We start from the raw sequence: 18,240 nt of genomic DNA on the forward strand, positions 1-18,240 counted from the left end.
ACGTATCAGCATAACTTTAACGTCCACAGCAGGCAAGAAGTCGTATCCAGAACGATATAGGGAATGGCAATATATTCAAATAAATTAAAATAAACCCTAAATAGTACTAGATATAGATGTAATAGCGCTGTGAAAGAGAGACCCATATATTTACTGCAAGGAATCGCAACATATACATGGATACGCTGACATTTGACATTAAAACCACGGTGACACCCAAGGCCACATCCCCCTGCACCTCGACTACTAATGAAAAGGCCATAGACACATCTCATCTTGAAACGAATCACTAAGACAACTTAGAACCATAACCAAAGCGAGTACTCTGTATCTCTGATCGAAACATACCTTGATAACCGATCTCATTGGTCACGGAGTGAAGTCTTCACAACTTCAGGCACAAAGTGTGAGTTTCAGATCGGTGCCCGCATTGCAGTCGCGGACCTGGCTTCCCGAAGGCGGAATGCCATCTGGCCAACAGATGTCCGCGCAATTGGGATCGCTTGGGTCAAGGAGGACTTTGCTGCCGGAGAACGGATCGCCAAAGACGTCAGACAGATCGTAAAAGACCCTCGGGTCGGTTAAGCTGTATGCAAAGTTGGTCTGTGGGGAGTTGTTGAAAATTCCATCGTCAACACGGGTAATCTTGATGGCAATACCGCCGCTCTGGGGATCGCGGTGAATTTTTTCGCTGTAGACGCCACCTTGCTTCAGAACATGCTTGGGACCGATGGAGCCACCAACAGACCAAAGAAAGACTGTGAATGGGCAATGGTTTTCAACAATAGCGTTGCCGGCAGAGCCTGCAAGGGCAGTTGTGGCTGCGAAGGCAGCGAGAAGGAGCGTTTTGAGATGCATTATGTATTAAAACTGGCTAAAGCTTTGCCTGTCGTGTATGAGTAGATAGAAATAGAGCGATGCTAATGTTCTTGAGGCCTGATAGGAAAAAGCAGTAGGGAAATGTGGGATTTCAGGCCATCTTTATATCTTTTGAACCGGTGATATTAACCTACTTGACATAGGATGTCTCACTTTCCTGAGTATGGCCACGGCTAGTGATTTTGAGTTTGCCTCTCAGCTCTACAGCGGAATACGATGCCTTTCCTAGCTTTGTACGGAGTACTTCGGCGGGATTCCATATCCCTCCGATTGGAGGTGAGGTTAATATCTCCGGAATGCATGTGTGCCCGCGTTGTACACTATCCAGACTCCGTAATACCAAGCAATGTAGCAGGTGTCGCTTGTCTTTGTCCTCTCTCAGGACTTCACTGAGCCCAAAGTGCGTCCTGCAAAGCAAGGCAAGGCTATATCCACAGCCAATAGATGTCGAAGAGCCTGCCGTGGAAATGATCCGAGTCCGCTGTCCTGGCTCGATTGAAAGTCTAAGCAAAGTTAAACAAAATAATATAGGATATCATAATAGCAGTTCCACCATTGAGACGAGGACCAATATTGGGAGCTCAAGAAAAAAGAGATCATTTCTCTGCGCAATTTCAGCACGAGATCGTTGCGAAGTTTGAATGATCAGATTTTTCCCTCCAGGCCTGAATGCAGTAGACAGTATCCGTGTAGTCCATCCCATTCTGGCCTGTGAACATGGAATGTGCGGCTGGGACTGTATCGGGCACTCAATGTGCCAGATGGGTGCCTGATTAGCGGCAGCGTGATCAGGTTTGAGACCTGCATATCTTATCCCGAATCAACCCAAAGCAGACTTGCCCAAGCGGAGTACTCCGCTGGGAGGACCTTGCTAGAATCGTTCATAGACCGCTCGGAGATATATCCGAGCCTGCGGAGGAAAGTGTCTGCTACCGTCGATCTCTCTCATCCGCCTATCCGGTTGATTTGATTCCATGCTGTCAAAAGATCAGGGTTCTCTAGCATCGCGCCATTGGTTGGACAGGCTGGAGCGGTCTTTGTGGGTTCGCTATCATTGTTCGCCTGATAGATCGAAAAATGTCTTAAAATACGAAGACAGCGGGAAAAAAGGTCCATGCGAGCAGTGCATCCTTGTCAAGAGAACGTGTCGTTGGTTCCCAGAGTGTCATGGCAGCGTTAGGATGTTTGTAAACTCAAGGCCCTGTTAATGGCTCAAGCAAGGTGGGCAGAGGTTGCTGGAGAGAATCGAGGTTGTGGTCCTCGATGTCAATGAGTGGTTTGTCAACACATACACGCCTCGGTGGTGAGTTTAAGCTTAGTTAAGTTACTCATCTATTCTAAAAATAGACTAACTACGGAGTACTTCGTTAACTAACTAACTAAGTTATATACTCCGTATATAACTAACTCGCTATGGCGCCGACTTCGGCCCACACGCCGCCTCGCGACACTTACCACATTATCCCCACATTTCGTTTCTGGGGTCTTAGGCAACCTCTCACGATGCAACTGTCCATGCTGCAGAGCGCATGTCCCTCCGAGAGATCGCGCCCATTGCGCTGAAAAAACATCCAAAGCAACGTGACGTCATAAGTCAGCCACATCACCGTCTTTCTACGATCTGAGGTCGTCGCGTGTTTGTGCGACATTATTCTGCATTCTCAACGTTCCACGACGATCCGATACCGTCTCTCTCCTACAGAGGGCTTCCTCCTTCCTCTCCAAAACCAGACATCCCGGTCACCGTGCTCTATACCCGTGAGTCACATCAAGGTCACGCTGCAAGATCGCTTTGCCTTGTGCCAGCCGCGGCTGATTCCTCGAACGCAGCTCTATGCCTTGAAGTTTACATGCAAGCAGGACCCACGCGATGGACCCCACTTCACATTGGAATGAAAATCAGGGTAATTCTGCGGCGAGAGAGATCCCACCCGCATACAATGTGCCATCCGCCCCATTGGCGCCGCCCCCGGACTATGACACAGCGATTGGGGTTAATCTATCAACAGAGTCGTCCGAGCATGCTATCACGAATCACGAGCCGATAACTCTTACTATTGAAGGAAAGTTCATTTACTCTTCGCTCTCAAGGCCAGAACCAGTCTACAGTCTTAGCCATGCACTAGATGGCCATGAGCTGAACCTCACTGGGGTCCTCCTGACCCGAATTGATCGCAACCCTGCTCGTCTTTCTCGTCCCGTTGTAAAGCGAGATGTATTCGCTCTTCGAGATGCACCGTCATTACATATCGGACCGGCAAAATACGAAATTGATGGGCTGCGGTATATATCAGGTAAGAAAGGATATATGAGTAGGAAAATCACCAGGAACGGACAGGGCTGGGCAGCTGGCGGGCGGGGTTTGCCTTCCTTTATACTTCGTCCCACTAGCCCCCCTGATTCTGACACCCAGCTTTACGAATGGCGAGACAAGAACAGTGATCACAATATTGGTATGGAAACACGGCGGCTTTGGGATAAAGAGAAAAAGGTGGAATTATCACCACCAAAAATAGAACTGAGGGTCGGATCCAACGTGGATAAAGAATATCTGGACTTCCTGGTAGCTGTATGGTGCATGCATAATTGGAGGGAAGCCAAGGAAATTACAAAGGAGCCCCTGACCTGGGAAGAATGTGAGTTCTTGTCATCTATTCCTCATCGAAGCAAGTGCATCTGTTTTGTGGCTGGGCCATACTCAGAGTGCTCACTATGTTTTTGGAAAACAGTTAAAGAACAAGCCAAGACCACCGCTGCTAAGAGTAAACACCGCCGATGGAACGCCAATCTGGGAGCGGTGGTATTCTAGCACACAAATATGAGCAGCTTACTCTTCCCCTGGTATATATCTTTCCGTTGGATGTTGTGTTTATGCGACGGCGTGTCAAGGGGGAGTTTGGTCGTCTAATTCTTTTTGCATATCCAAGGTATGGGTGCGGTTCGGGGTTCTGAGCTTATTCACTGAAAAATGACTTACGATCCAATGATTTATGAATACCGGAAAGTTACATGATTATATCTTTCTGTTTCCTATTTTTGACCTTGGATTCCTTATTCTTTTGCATACTTTATACCATACATTAGTGAATTTAACCCCACTTGCCCTCCTCACAAAGAATCACTTAAATGGTAGCAGATTAATACATTAAGATCATAATGTTCTATCATATAACTACATGGGCAGCAATTCAATCCTCGACTATCGCTTCACTATCCTTATACGCTCCCAATTTAAAGAGCTTCTTCGCATTCTCCCTTCCAATTGCAGCTTTCTGTCCTTTTTCTAAGCCTTTGATATTATCAAACCACGTGCAGGCGTCTTTATAGTTCTCAAACGGATAATCCGTACTGAATAGAATCCTATCCGCATTGCCAAACTCTTCGATGCAATATTTTAGAGTTGGAGTCGAGAAGTGGCCGGAAGTTGTGATCCAGATGTTTTCGCGGAAGTAGTCGCGGATGGTCTTCTCAATAGGCATACCAATCGGCTTCTTAATATCTTCGAACCAGTGGTTAATACGCCACAGATCGAAAGGAAGATGTTCTCCCAAATGACCGATGATCACCTGCAGTTTAGGATTGCGGTCGAAGACGCCATTAGACACCATTCCCATGAGGTGGAGGGACACGCCCTGTGCGAAACTAAGCGGTGGACCGACGAGCCATTTGCGGTCTGCCCAAAGGGTATCATAGACGACGCCGGTGGGCTGCTTGGGGTGGAGATAGAAGGGAACATCTAGCTCGACGCAGGTTTGCCAGAAGACATCCCACTCTGGTTTATCATAGAAGATAAGCGACTTTCCGTCTGAAGCAATCTGGTTATCGTTCACGAGGGCACCCTTGAAGCCATATTTCTCAACGCATCGTCTCAATTCAGCGGCTGCGGTGGTTGGGTCGTGCATAGAAAGGCAGGCAAAAGAGCCAAAGCGGTCTGGCTTGTCCTTGATCTGTTCATACGTCCAGTCATTCACAAATTTGGCGACCCTCAGTGCTTCGGCAGGATCGGTGATGTCCTGGATACCAGGAGCAGTATAGCTTAAGATATGGTATCCAACACCGTACTCATCGGCATACTGAAGTCGAATGTTGTTGAGATCGCAAATTTCGCGAACGTGGCGATCAGGATCTGTAGCGAAGAATCCAGCCCACCATCTTGCCTTCTCGGCAAATTCTGGGGTATTGAAGTGGTCCTCAAGAGTGATCTTTCCGAGCATTATGACGGTTTCAAGGAAGTCTCAAGAGAAAGATTCAATGGAGAGGGCGAGAATGGGTTGGGCGATGACAGATGGAGCTCAAAGACATCAAAGCGTCTTTCAGAGAATAAATACAGAGTACATATTACCCGACGGAATCAATACTGCCGACCCTACTCCATCCGCATTACCCCGCCATGTTGTGTCTCCCCGCATTTGGTGCATCGCCCCTTTGCTCCAGTTCTGCCATCAGCGGAAACCGGCGGGTGTGTGGATCCGCCATGTGGAGGAAAACGGAACTCTAATAGCGGAGCCAATCAGAGTCCAATCCGCTTCCCGGAGCTAACGCCAAGCTACCAAAGCTCTCTCTGATACATACCCGCCAATGAGAATGCATTCCGGCCCGAGTTCATCTTGGCACCCGGGAGCTAGTCGCGCCGTCGTGTTGGAGAACTGTGGGGTAGGGATGGTGGGGTTCCGGGCAGGGGAGAAATTTCGGCCGCCAGGATATCTCAGGCCATCATGATCCCAAACGGCAGAAGACGCTTCCGTCTGCCCTTTTGAACATGAGGGCTGACTGGTCATATATCTTCCTCACTGCGAAGGTTGCATCCTTCAAATCTTCATCGTCTCAACCTTGAATTCCTTCCGTCAGTCTTTTGAGAAATACTCCTTTCCGCCGCTCTTTCAACTCATACGAATAAAGCCGTTCAAAATGGTTGACAAGTTCGATCCCAACTTCACCCAAAATGTCATCAATGCCACAGGTCCAAAGACAGACCCTCGTATGCGAGAGGTGATTACCTCGCTCATCCGCCATCTCCATGACTTCGCTCGCGAGGTCGAACTTACCGTTGACGAATGGATGGCCGGTGTGAACCTAGTCAACTGGGCCGGCCAGATGAGCAACGAAAAGAGAAACGAGGGACAGCTAGTATGCGACGTTTTGGGTCTTGAATCGTATGTCTGCTCTTTCTCATTCCTGTCCGCCTCCGGGCCCCTTTTGGATACAAAATAGCTAACTTCAATACAGTCTCGTTGATGAAATTACTTTCTCTCGCGCTGCTAACGCACCTGATGCCGCTACAGCCACCGCTATTCTCGGCCCTTTCTTCAGAACCGACGCTCCTCACTATCCTAATGGCTCGAGCATTATCAAAACCCCTCCTGCCGAGGGCGGCGAGGTCACCTATATGCACGGCAGAGTCGTTGACTCTGTTACCGGAGAGCCAATTGAGGGAGTGGTGATCGATGTCTGGGAGGCATCCACCAACGGATTGTACGAGCAACAAGATCCAGAGCAGGCAGATTGCAACCTTCGAGGAAGATTCACCACAGACAAGGACGGAAAATACTCCCTCTACTGCCTAAGGCCAACCCCATACCCAATTCCTTACGACGGTAGGCTCTTCCTTGGCTCGTAATCAGCGCGCGTATGAACATTACTAACTTATCAAACGCAAAGGCCCGGCTGGAAAGATACTTCAACTCCTTGATAGACACCCAATGCGTCCAGCTCACATTCACTTGATTGTAAGTCAAATAACCACGCTACAAGTCCTAGAAAAGTGGCATTGGCTGACTTGGAATGCAGGCCCAACACAAGGACTATAAACCAATTACCACGCAGATCTTTGATAGCGAGGACAAATACCTTGCCAATGACTCCGTATTTGCTGTTAAGCACTCTCTTGTGGTTGAATTCAAGCCTCTGCAAGGAGATGACAAGGCAACCAGAGAAGTTCAGTACGACTTGAAACTCAAGAAACAAGGTTAAAAAGCAAAAATAACGAAAAAGAAAAAATAATGACAGATCTACCTTGATATTTTTGACTATCTTTCTCTTCTCTCCACTATCTTGTCATACTTCCAACGGGAAATGTTGTATATGAGTCTATGAACTGGGGTTGGTTGGTCTCCATCTGATGTACTGTACATAACTACATATCATCACCAACTACAGAACTATATTCATTCTTGGAATGTGAAAATAATCTTCCATGCCAAAATCTCAAGTCATATAGACAACCACTGAATACAAGTTCCGAGACCTTAAAATCTTTACCAAGCCAGGTTATATGGCTCTCATCCCAAGTCATGACGCTCATACGACAAAACTTCATAAAACGGACTTCGAAGGTAACGCGCACATTTAGCTTCAGACCGAAGTCAGGTAAATCTGACTCGGGAACCTTGGGTGCCCAAGGACAATTCAGCTTCAGACCACTAGGATTTCGCTCTCCATCGCACCAAGCGGGCAGCCGACTTAGGACAACCCTGGTCACCCGTTCAGTTGAGCTCGTCCGCTGCCCCAGTTTGCCCGTTACCCGGACTCCGCGTGGCCAAGTTCTCCATCATAGCTTTGGCGCATCCGACCGGATCGGAAAGTCGTTTAATTGGGCCAGCCATGAAACCAGGGGACCGCGGCTCGAAGAGCTCTAGGCACTGGACGACTTGTGGGCTCGGTGGGGGTGGGCAACTTTGAATGGAGAACCCCAGACGCATGGCGGAGGATGGGCAACAAACTCTCGCATTCTAGTTGACTCCGTAGACCCTATCCACAAGAGGAGACGCGCCCCTTCTGCCTTACAGGGAGCGCGTTCTTCGCGCGTCGATAGCGTTCTAAAAATTGGTCAACTCTGCTATGTAGCATGAAGAATTGCGAGCTTGAGCCGATCCGCATTACAAAACGTTTCATTTCTCTCAGCCGTTTGAATATGAACTCGTACTTCATATGAGGGGTGTCAGGCTAGGCGATTGGCTCTGGCTTTGTCCACGCTAGACCGGCTCTCGTGCCTTGGCTGGCCACTAGATGACATTCCTAGCAACCACCAGGGCACTTTCTGGCATTCGTGGGACCGAGCTTAGAGAGGTTGACAATTAGTGTTCGAACTTTTTCGAGATCCGGGGTTAAAGCTACCAAAGCAGGAGTTGTGGATATCCAGCGGGGAAAATTCACATATATACAAATGAGACCCCATCACTCCCCTGGAGAAGAGGGCCCGGATGGAGAACAAGCGCTCGAAACGACGCGCCAGCAATTGATACTCCCTGTCTGCATCAAAAGCGCTGCACTAGTTGGAGGTAGGAACGTGTTGATTTTTAACAATGTCGGAGAACATTTCGAAGGCGAGCATCACCTCAGGTGTTGAGGAGGATAAAGTTGAAACATATGGAGACGACCCAGCCCTTGAAGCAAAACTTCGGAGGAAATTCGATCTGATGATCCTACCTATTGTTACTGGAATATTCCTACTCGCTTTTATTGATAGGTGTGAAATATCCAAGTCCCTCTAAAAGCAGGTTGAGATACTGATCTAGCAATACAGGGCGAATGCCGGCAATGCACGAATCCTTGGTATGGCTAAGGACTTGGATCTTAGCGGATACCGGTTTAATATTGCAATGACCGGCTTCTACTGTAGCTACATCGTTCTTGAGATGTAAGCTCGAATCCTAGAAACCCATCTGGATTGACTCTAAGCAATGGGAAGACCAGCAAATATGATGTGCAAATGGTTGGGGCCCAAGATTTGGCTCTCCTTTCTTAGCTTTGGGTTCGGTATAGTTACGATGTGCACGGCGTTCATCACATCGTATGAAGGCCTTGTCGTCGGGAGAGTATTCCTTGGGGCACTTGAGTCTGGGATCATGCCTGGAATCAGCTTCACCCTCTCTCAATTGTAAGTTTTCTTTCTTCTTTCTTTCTTTCTTTCTTTCTTTCTTTCTTTCTTTTTTTTTCCCAAATTCCTTAACTGTGGGTGCTAATGTTATGCAAAGTTATCGCCGACATGAGCTTGCAACCAGGATAGGATTTTACTCCAGCGTTGCGCCTCTCAGGTAAGCACCTCCATATATGACCCCGGAAACGCATCGCGTGCTGACGTTCGCAGCGGTGCATTCGGCGGGCTCCTGGCCACTGGCCTTAATAAAGTCCCTAAATGGGGAATGGTCCATGGTTGGAGGAATATTTTCTTCTTCGAGGGCCTGCTCTCCATCATTCTCAGCGTGATATCATACACCATGTTACCGAAATCGCCGGCTACAGCATCAAGTCTTACACCGGAAGAGCGATCTTACGCCGCATGGCGCATCGCCGAAGAGAGCAGATCTCATGTTCCGCAAAAGACTTCATCGAAACACTTTAAAATGGCTGTGTTCAACATCAATGTCAATATAATGGCATTTGCTTGTACCTGCACATTCCTTACCATGACTTCACTGTCCATTTTCCTTCCATCCATTCTGAACAGCATGGGATACAGCCCTGTCCAGTCACAGCTGATGTCTGTGCCCCCATTCGCGTGGTCTGCCGCTATCTGCCTCGCCATCGCGTATATCTCTGATCGAACCAAGTCTCGTGGTCTCTGGCTTCTGACAATCATGCCCTTCACCGCCGCTGGCTTCCTGGTACTGATCCTGGCGACCAAGCCGGCCATCCTCTACTTTGCTACCTTCCTTACGCTCACTGGATCATTCACTTGTGCACCAATGCTTGTGGCTTGGGCTGTCGATAACACTGCTGGCTCCAACGTCCGTGCTGTGAGTTCCGCTTATGTGGTCAGCATTGCAAATCTCGGAGGAATCGTGGCCACATGGACATATCTGCTTCCGGATGCACCCAGGTATATTTCTGGCCATGCAATCAACTTCGGGGCAGCAGTGGTGTGCTGTGTTCTGATGACTATTGCAACAATATATCTCAGATGGCAGAACAAGCTGAAGGCAAGGGGTCACTACGACTATTTGTTAGAAGGGCTCAATGAGGAAGAGCAGGCTGCGTTGGGACATAACCATCCCAGCTACAAGTACACGCCGTAACGCCGAGCTGGAGAAAATAAGCTAAGGGATGATTGTGTTATTATGTGTGTGTACAGATCAGTTTAGAAGAAACATCATTCCTCTATTGGACTTCATAATTATTGATATAACAATAGACTAGAATAGAATGCTAACTAGTCTTTGTCTGCGCGCAGTGGGGACGTCTACAGTCAAAGCGGAGCTGTCCTACATAGCATCTTCTTTCCCCACGGGGTAACAACAGAGAGGCTTCGATCTTCCAAATGCGCTGAGAATTGCTCATGCCCCGCCACTTCCACCTCAGCCACGCGAGTCGGGTAAACGACTGCAATAGATTCACCCTGATTGGTTCGGAGATTATTTCGGGCCTTTCCGAATGCCAGGCTGGGTTCACCTTCCGATTGGTTCGGTCTGGGGAGCGTTCCGCGAGCCCGGGACGCCATTGCCGAGAAGCAACAATTTCGTCACCCGACAGCTCCGTGCCAGTTTCTATCCCCGGGTAAACGTAGTGTTACTTCGGGAGTTCGGGGGAAGGTTGGAATAACTCATCGATGGAGTTGCCGGCTTTCCATGAATTTCCCGCTTGCCTGCGGAGTTCCCCAGAAACCATCGCATAAGCCGCCCTTCAGCGCCCAGTATCGCGTTAGATGCATCCATCAATCTAGTAGCGCAAGACATTCCATAGAACAAGTTTTATCAGAATGCCTTTCAAAACAATAAACTCCAAGTCCCTCTACTACACCCTTACCCCCCCGTCCTCTACCTCCACCAGCAGCTCCAACCCACTCACCCTTCTCTTCATCCATGGTCTTGGATCTTCGTCTTCCTTCTACTTCCCTATCATCCCATACCTCTCATCCCTAGGCCATCGCTGCATCACTCTTGACACCCATGGCAGTGGAGCATCGATCTACAACGCCGAGGCCGGCAATAGCATTTCCAGCATAGCATCTGATGCAACCAGCCTTTTGGATGCATTACAAATTGAGAAGGATGTGGTGGTGCTTGGTCACAGCATGGGCGGCATCGTTGCATCCCAGCTCGCCGCTTCCGACGTGAACGGGAGAGTCAAAGCCGTCGTCTTGATCGGGCCAGTGAATCCGAATCCTGCTGCCGCAGAAGTATTTGGAAAGAGAATAAAGATCGTTGAAGAGCGTAAGTTCAAGCTCAACGCATATACTTGAACAGTTCAAAAAGATAAACAAACAGCCAAAACAAACTGTAGAGCACGCTAATTTTGTTATCTTTCCAGAGGGCATGGAAGCTATGGCTACTACAATCCCACAAGCTGCAACGGGGACGCGCTGCAGCGCACTGGTTCGTGCTTTCATTCGACAATTACTCATCGGCACGAATCCCGATGGATACAATTCCCTGTGTCGTACCATTGCAGAGGCACCAGTCCCAGATTACGCAAGTATCAAAATTCCCGTCCTGCTTTTGGCTGGCGAAGAGGACAAATCCGCTCCGCTCTCCGGATGCGAGAAGATTTTGGAAGGATATAAGAGTGAGATAAAGACTTTGAATGTGCTGAGTGGTGTTGGCCATTGGCATGTACTGGAAGCTCCGGAAGAAGTCCAGAAGGTGGTTGGCGCATTTTTGAGCGAGTTATCATAGATTGCAGTTTTAAAGAGGGCTATCAAGCCGGTGACAGGAAGCCACAAAAAATTAGGTAAATAGGATAATATAACCTATATCACATTTAAGATCGTAATCTTTCATGGCGACGTTCATTTTCTCCCTGCATTCTATAAAGAGCCGTTAGACTTCGTGACAACATCCTATCATGACCAGTACTTACCAAGAAAACCTGATAAAATCCAAGTTTTCTATCACTCCCCTCGCCTTCAAATACTGCTTTCGCGACCCAATCGGTCTCTTTCTGGCTTCCATCTTTCATGCCATATTTCACATTTCCTGCAAGCATGACCGTATTTGGACTCTCTGGAGATGTGAAGCATGTGTAGGTATGGTGTCGCGAGCATACTGCTGACCACATTCCTTGGCGAACGGTCAGAATATCTGTGAATTGGTCAGTAACCAGGTTGAACAATCACACATCCGTAGCGGTAGAGGCGCAATGCTAAGCTCATCAGGGATAGAGAAGGATGGATGAAAGTTGAACCATGTACGGTAATTACGTCATAAAAAGGGTGCTCTTACCCGCACGTCCAACGGCGACTTTGTCGCCCATGATCAATTTCGCATCTTCGGCGAAAAATGTAGGATACTTCTCATGTGCGGTACCGTCGTCCGAGGTCGCGAAAAAGGCTTTGAAGAAGTCACTAATGTCGGTCATGATGTCTATTGTTGTTTCTTGAAGTTTCGGACGGTGCTAGAAATGCAGAGCAGTCGCAAATAACAACAGACTGGAGGCGTGGTGTGAACTGCCTTTGATATTCGGTCGCGCCAAGAACCGACCATGTCGGTCCGAACATGTGGGCCTACACACCCGAGGATGGTTATCCATTGGTGGGAAATGATAGTCCGGCTCCCAGCCGGCAAGTCCACCGGTGGCTCGTGCCGCAAAATGGAAATGCCGAATGCCAGTCATTCCAGGGACACCCCTACCAGCCGGGATAATGTTGAGGGTTCTGGTGGCAGTGACATAACCTGACTCAAAATAAAGTGGCATGATTCGCACCCAAGCCCATTATCCGATCTTATGATTCATTGGGTGTTTAGTTGGTACGCCGTCTCGCTCTGGCTGACCAGGCTCAGGAAATTATCAAAGTCCAACGAGTAATCCGGGGGAGAGATTTCCGCGATAGTCAGATTGGGACTCATATGAATTGGTTCACGATTACCATTTCCAGCTTGTGTCTCAGTAGTCGCTGGGGTAGCCTGCAAAGGCTGGTCATCCCTTGACGGGCGTCGATTTACGGCGTCCATGGGTTGCATCGGGCTGGCGTGGGAGCTGGTGTGCGAACCGGCGGCATCAGTCCCCTGCAATCGAGGCTTATCGCCAAAAAAGTTGGCAAACAACGCCTGGTTTGTATTTCTCGACGATGAAGGCGCTATTCGAGAGCCCGAGTCGCCGCTAATGGTCTCATGGAACGAGGTCAGGATTTGAAGGTACCGTTGCGCCAATGGATCAGTTTCCGCAAGATAGCGATGCAAGTCCAGGGATGTCTGCATAGCGCGATTGCTATCAGTGTCCCCGTAAACATTACAGAATGCGTTGGAGAAAACTATCAAGCTCGCAGAGAAGAGCCAGTAACTGTTGCGTTGATCAGTTCAATTGCTTGCAACTAGTTTATGGCGAGAGTACTCACATGACGAAAGGATCTCGACGAGGAAGCGCCCGCTTGAGAATGGCGGACTGGACGATATCAATGCTATATAGCGAAGCTCGCACACAGGCCGCCGAGAATGAATCCGTCTGCGCGGATGGGCTTCCGGGTCCTGATTTTGTGGCCTCAGGTGACCTCATATTCTCCCCATTACCCCTTGGGAGCCTAGCTTGGTTTAAGATCTTTTGTAAAAGGAACGGTCTTGTAAGCAAAATTACCCCATGGAAATAATACAAGTTAACATGTAGCTGGGCTAGAGTTGCTCGCGGGTCTTCATTTGGGAGGGAAATATTTCGCCAATGGAGAGAAGTTGGCAAGACGTCTTTCCATTCTTGAAACTGTTTGGAAGATTTCTGGACAAACTTCACCGATATTTTCCGTTCGGCGTACACAGAGCTGAGGATTTCTCCAAGTAAGCGAGCTGCGCGCACAGACGCCCTCAGTGCAGCGGTTTCGAGGACCTCCAATTCTGACATATGTTGGTCATCGTCCGCATCATCAGTGAACAAATCTGCTGCGTCACGACTACTAATACCATTCGGTCTTCCCAGAGATGCCGACAGGTAACAGTCCAAAATGTACATGCTTCTCCAAATGTTTTTCCTAGTAGAAAAGAGGCAATTATTAACGACTTAAATTCATTAACTCTCAAGGAACCACTGGTCAAAACTAACCGCAAGCGTTGGTCTGCGGGTGTAAATGCGGTAGCAGTAGTTTTTCTATGTAATCCAAGTGCATAAGCGGATCGAACCGCCATACCTTAAATGTAGTTAGACAAACGAGCCAATGATAATGAGGAACGGGGTTATATGCAAAGGTATCTAGACATACCGAAATAAGCCCATGCTGCATTTCGCTTCGCAATAGTAAGCATAAATAGAGTGATAAGCAAAAGTGCTTGGATAGAAGTGATGTCTCCATCTTCAAATCCCGAAACAGGGTCATTGAGGTGGGCGGCATTTAGGTAAAATATTTTCGCTCGCTCCGTGAGGTCAGACCCGAGTCTTTTTAGGATCTGGCTCTCGCGAAAATTATGCGCTACCGAGCTCTGGGACATTTGCAATCCGACTGCGAACACCAAGTTTAAAAGGCAAAGCCGGGACTGCTCCACGGACAAAGGATTTGAATATATCGTAGCAACCTCATTTATGAAAGCGTCTCTATCGAGGACTTGTATAACCCCTACCGTCTAAGGGCTTGTTAGGAAATGCGTCATCAAATGTCACAGAAGCAGTAGAGCCAATCTCACGTTGGAGAAGAATGAATCAAGAAGAAATTCGGCCGCTTCTCTATCGGGAAGGACATGCGTCGGTTTCAACCCTGTGGATATCGGGAGCTCAAGGAGGCTATGCTTGTGAGGATCACTGGTGAAATCCGACACTCCGACTGTCTTCTCAACAAGCCTTCGGATCGTGTCAAGATACGATAGAGACGCCGAGTCACCAAGGTAGACTACAACAGACTTCGTTTTAGCAAAGCTTCATAATCAACAACCTGGCAGTCGTCAAGCTATACCCGGAAAATAAAGGCATTTTCGGGGCGCTCAGCGCGATTGACAGAACGTACGCAGTCTTCCTCTTCCATCCTGGAGCATCCGAGATGCTTCGCTCAGGTGTTCCTCCTCATTAGGGTCTTGAAGCGGCGCACTATAGAAAAGGCTGCTGTTTGCCTGGATAGGCGCACCTTGGGCCTCCCCATATGGTCTTGGTGTGATTGCGGGATAGCCGGAAAGAGTTCGGGAGGCGTAATGGTTTGCGGCAGCGGTTCCCACGCCTGAGGCACCCAGTGAAAAAGGCGGTAGCGGTCGTTGTTCATTCAGCGTGTGCCGTCGAGGCTCAGACGACACGCTCGCGTACAGACATGGTAATGACTTTGCGGAACACGTCGCGCACGGTTGGAGCCCATTGCACTATCCCCAAGAGTACCAGATCAGCAAAGAGTATACGGAGCGGCCGAGTCGCGAAAAGTTGGGACGAAAGCGGTGATTATGTACCTTGAGCTTCTTCCGCCGACATGACAAGCATGCGACCCTAGTTCTATGCCTGGAGGTCGATAGCATTTTCAGAGGACGTCGACAATCACGGATTCATCGCAGTCAGGGCTCTCGTTTGCTGGAAGGGCGCAGGAATGGCGTCGAGGAAGAACACACAGGATTGCAGATCCGCGTTGTTCCATTGGCTGCGACGCACAGGTTCCCCCACAGGGCAAAACACGCCAGTTAGCGCTAGTGGCACTGGCGTTTACCGGGGACGCACTCAGACCGAAACATCAAACACACACAAAGGCGGGCCCCTAACACAGTGCCACGGGAGTGTTGGCAGTCACGGCAAGATTCACATTTTGCTTTACAGGAAATAACACTCCAGGTCGCTAGAAATGCAAGTGTATATTAACCATCTATGGGAGTACTTTCGGGTCTATCTCAGATGCGAGCAAGAAGAAGTGACATATCACGTTTGAAATGTTCCAGTATCATGTTCAATATCTCCAGCATCAGCTATCGCTCAGTTTGACATCCTCATTCTTATGAAACTCCCACGCGGGCGCGTACGTGCCGTTGGGTGCACTGGCCCTTTGGAAACTGACCTCAACGCCCTCAATCTTCGCCACGGGAGTAATGACTGACACGTCGGCGTTAAAGCCATGCGAGCGCCAGGTCTCGCGATGCTGCGTAAACAGGTGTGGATGCTGCTTTTGCATAGTCTTCATAACTGTGCCAGAGATTTGGTCGACGCTGTGTTGGTGGCGCAGGGCAAAGAAACTCTCCTCTTGCCGGGATCGCAACTCGTCCTGGATTTTCTCGTCGTATTGGCCAACGCTGAATAGGAGCAGATCATATTGCATCAGCGAGGCACGGCCATGCCATGAGCCTCCTTTTGTCGCACGATGGTAAAGCCCAGTCAATGCAGCAATCGCCCCCATGGCTCCGGTACCATAATCGGAGATGGGAAACGGCGGAACAACGGGCTCATTCAATCCCATAAATTTACCCTGTGCCCAAGCTACACCACTTACCTACAGGGTCGTTAGTGAACACAGCCTAGAAACCTCTGGATGTCTCTGGGGCACTTACGCAATCCGCAATCTGCTGCCATCCCGGTCTATAAGCCCATTCTCCCTCGTATCCAAAACAGTTCTCGTTCACGTATACGTAACCCTTCCCTCGCTTGACAGCGAGTCGTGAAAGAGCTTCTGGCCCATAGCCCAACTTCTCAAACGTCCCGGGTCGGTAACCATCCAGAATAATATCCGCGTCAGCCAGCAACTCTTCAAACTTTGCCCGCCCTTCCTCGCTCTTGAGGTCAATGTCTGTGGTGCGCTTTCCCATGTTTACGTCAATTTGGAAAAATGGGACATCCGGAAGATTGGGACCCGTGACTTTCAGTACTTCAGCTCCGTATTCTGCAAGAATTCTTCCCATGACCGGGCCAGCAATGACACGGCAGAGTTCTATGACCTTGATACCCTGTAAAACACGAGGTTTCGTGCCAGCAGGGTCTGTGGGAAGAGGAACCGGTGGAGTAGTACTCTCTAAATTTTTCAACGACCACGGTGGCCGGCCAACATTGGCTTTGCCCTTTTGAAAAATATGTCAGTCGCTCTATCGAAGAAAGGGTTGCGGTTTATCGGAACCTACATGTGGTGTTGCGATGAAGTCCTCGTGTTTTAATGCAATAACTCCGGCCTGTCCGAGTTCCTTGTTCTTTTGTTCCAGCTCCTCGATGGTAAACTGCTGCACATGAGACTCGATTTCTTGTGCTATATCGTCTATTGTCTTCAAATCCGGTCTATATGGCGGCAATCCGATCATTCCCAGCGTCTTCGTCGCTTCCAACGAGCCGTGGATGTGATAGTATGCGCCGGGAGTTTTCGTCGCATAAAGGTTCGCCGACATCCGGCGGTACGGGTTAGACTGCGCCTCAAGCAAGTCGGTGTCTATTCGCGCATAACGTTGTTAGCTGGAAACAAGTGGGAAGCAGCTTAGCTTACATGCCCTTTAGCTTTGCCCTCACCCCCTCATCGTACTTTCCGAGGCCATCGATGGTGGAAACATATGCTTGGAAGAGGAAGCACGTCGCGTGCTCCAAGTTGATATCGATTTTGCGAGCACGGGTTCCATACTTCAAGTTCGCCAATGAGGCGGCGACGAGAGCTTCAATTCCCTTGAGTGCGGATGAAGTTTCGGTTTCTTTGAGCGGAATGGGGAAGTAGACAGTGTCCTTCTCTGAGGTAAACACTACATCTTTAGCGATTGCTTCAGTGTCTGATGGTAAGCAGAGTTCATCTTTCAACCCGCAGAGCAAGTCGAAGACGCGCTGCGTCTCATGCAGCGGCGAATAATCTAACAACGGCATCTTAATCAACCAAGCACTCTATGTGGTTAGGTAGGTTTGGTTCGAAGATTGATAGGATTCAGGAACTCTGAACGTTCTCCAAGTCGGAGACTTATCAGATCTACCAAAAGGAAGAAGTCCAAAGACGCCATCAGCGTGAAACTAGCCGTTAGCATTGCAACCCGGCAAAGAGTTTCGTCACACCCCGAATGTCTTTCGTTATCGTACTTCGGCCCCAAATCTCCCGCTGGACTCGCCATGACGGTTGGTGCGCATCTTAATTAGTCCGCCCCGCTTGGCAATGCTGTGGTTCCGCTCTCCGATCCGAAACCTTGAGACAAAGGCGGAAGCTAATCCTATTACAGTTTAGCTCATCCGATGAGCAAAAGCCTCCGATTGGTCAGGATTTAACTCGATGGCCTCATCCTATTGGTTCGGCCTCTCCAGGCTCTTCTCGGCCAAATGCCGACAGCCGGCATCAGGAACAAAAGGAGACATCAACGGCAGCAGTCGAAAGACGTTTCTAAACTCGAGAAGCTGTATAATCAAGGTCGGAGTCACGATAGTCTTGGAAAGCCATCTGTGCGTGGATGTTGTCCATTTATGTGTGACGGCCGTTTGTGTAACTCCAGCAATGCAAAAGAAAATATGAAGACGTTTATTTTCAATCTACCTCATTAATAATGCTTTTACTCTAGTTATATAGTGTATGGAGTACTCCGTGCGCAACGGATTCAAGGA

General features: G+C 48.9%; 10 protein-coding genes across 10 annotated transcripts; 5 read left to right on the forward strand and 5 right to left on the reverse strand.

Annotated features, from left to right (window-relative positions):
- Positions 1–75: 75 nt before the first annotated feature.
- On the reverse strand, positions 76–1,551 carry CIMG_01303 (BYS1 domain-containing protein). Its single transcript, XM_001247531.2, has 2 exons — positions 349–1,551; positions 76–289 (listed from the first exon to the last, which is right to left on the reverse strand). The coding sequence occupies exon 1, from the start codon at positions 856–858 to the stop codon at positions 394–396; it is 465 nt and encodes a 154-aa protein (XP_001247532.1). The 5' UTR covers positions 859–1,551; the 3' UTR covers positions 76–289; positions 349–393.
- A 793-nt stretch (positions 1,552–2,344) lies between these two features.
- Positions 2,345–3,860, forward strand: CIMG_01302 (uncharacterized protein). Its single transcript, XM_001247530.2, has 3 exons — positions 2,345–2,637; positions 2,710–3,515; positions 3,609–3,860. The coding sequence occupies exons 2-3, from the start codon at positions 2,750–2,752 to the stop codon at positions 3,686–3,688; spliced, it is 846 nt and encodes a 281-aa protein (XP_001247531.1). The 5' UTR covers positions 2,345–2,637; positions 2,710–2,749; the 3' UTR covers positions 3,689–3,860.
- A 207-nt stretch (positions 3,861–4,067) lies between these two features.
- Positions 4,068–5,093, reverse strand: CIMG_01301 (amidohydrolase; the record flags this gene model as incomplete). Its single annotated transcript, XM_001247529.1, has 1 exon — positions 4,068–5,093. One exon carries the CDS (start codon positions 5,091–5,093, stop codon positions 4,068–4,070), a length of 1,026 nt encoding a protein of 341 aa, XP_001247530.1.
- A 471-nt stretch (positions 5,094–5,564) lies between these two features.
- Positions 5,565–7,077, forward strand: CIMG_01300 (catechol dioxygenase). The gene is made up of 4 exons (XM_001247528.2): positions 5,565–6,032; positions 6,106–6,473; positions 6,538–6,605; positions 6,667–7,077. Exons 1-4 carry the CDS (start codon positions 5,788–5,790, stop codon positions 6,847–6,849), a joined length of 864 nt encoding a protein of 287 aa, XP_001247529.1. The 5' UTR covers positions 5,565–5,787; the 3' UTR covers positions 6,850–7,077.
- Positions 7,078–7,169: 92 nt separating this feature from the next.
- Positions 7,170–7,514, forward strand: CIMG_12794 (uncharacterized protein; the record flags this gene model as incomplete). Its single annotated transcript, XM_004445765.1, has 1 exon — positions 7,170–7,514. The coding sequence occupies one exon, from the start codon at positions 7,170–7,172 to the stop codon at positions 7,512–7,514; it is 345 nt and encodes a 114-aa protein (XP_004445822.1).
- A 666-nt stretch (positions 7,515–8,180) lies between these two features.
- CIMG_10720 (uncharacterized protein) lies at positions 8,181–9,991 on the forward strand (the record flags this gene model as incomplete). Its single annotated transcript, XM_012358879.1, has 5 exons — positions 8,181–8,344; positions 8,402–8,515; positions 8,624–8,755; positions 8,853–8,912; positions 8,966–9,991. 5 exons carry the CDS (start codon positions 8,181–8,183, stop codon positions 9,891–9,893), a joined length of 1,398 nt encoding a protein of 465 aa, XP_012214302.1. The 3' UTR covers positions 9,894–9,991.
- A 582-nt stretch (positions 9,992–10,573) lies between these two features.
- CIMG_10719 (alpha/beta hydrolase) lies at positions 10,574–11,489 on the forward strand (the record flags this gene model as incomplete). The annotated part of the gene is made up of 2 exons (XM_012358878.1): positions 10,574–11,027; positions 11,125–11,489. The coding sequence occupies 2 exons, from the start codon at positions 10,574–10,576 to the stop codon at positions 11,487–11,489; spliced, it is 819 nt and encodes a 272-aa protein (XP_012214301.1).
- CIMG_10718 (uncharacterized protein) lies at positions 11,083–12,331 on the reverse strand. Its single transcript, XM_012358877.1, has 3 exons — positions 12,036–12,331; positions 11,674–11,894; positions 11,083–11,620 (listed from the first exon to the last, which is right to left on the reverse strand). The coding sequence occupies exons 1-3, from the start codon at positions 12,169–12,171 to the stop codon at positions 11,603–11,605; spliced, it is 375 nt and encodes a 124-aa protein (XP_012214300.1). The 5' UTR covers positions 12,172–12,331; the 3' UTR covers positions 11,083–11,602.
- Positions 12,332–12,542: 211 nt separating this feature from the next.
- CIMG_10717 (uncharacterized protein) lies at positions 12,543–15,271 on the reverse strand (the record flags this gene model as incomplete). The annotated part of the gene is made up of 7 exons (XM_012358876.1): positions 15,159–15,271; positions 14,732–15,074; positions 14,415–14,617; positions 13,997–14,354; positions 13,840–13,924; positions 13,148–13,768; positions 12,543–13,092 (listed from the first exon to the last, which is right to left on the reverse strand). Exons 1-7 carry the CDS (start codon positions 15,222–15,224, stop codon positions 12,543–12,545), a joined length of 2,226 nt encoding a protein of 741 aa, XP_012214299.1. The 5' UTR covers positions 15,225–15,271.
- Positions 15,272–15,483: 212 nt separating this feature from the next.
- Positions 15,484–17,759, reverse strand: CIMG_01297 (CAIB/BAIF family enzyme; the record flags this gene model as incomplete). The annotated part of the gene is made up of 5 exons (XM_001247525.2): positions 15,484–16,180; positions 16,239–16,742; positions 16,803–17,084; positions 17,179–17,538; positions 17,625–17,759. The coding sequence occupies 5 exons, from the start codon at positions 17,757–17,759 to the stop codon at positions 15,659–15,661; spliced, it is 1,803 nt and encodes a 600-aa protein (XP_001247526.2). The 3' UTR covers positions 15,484–15,658.
- Positions 17,760–18,240: the final 481 nt, after the last annotated feature.

The sequence above is a fragment of the Coccidioides immitis genome (assembly GCF_000149335.2).
Source record: "Coccidioides immitis RS genomic scaffold supercont3.1, whole genome shotgun sequence".
NCBI lineage: Eukaryota > Fungi > Ascomycota > Eurotiomycetes > Onygenales > Onygenaceae > Coccidioides > Coccidioides immitis.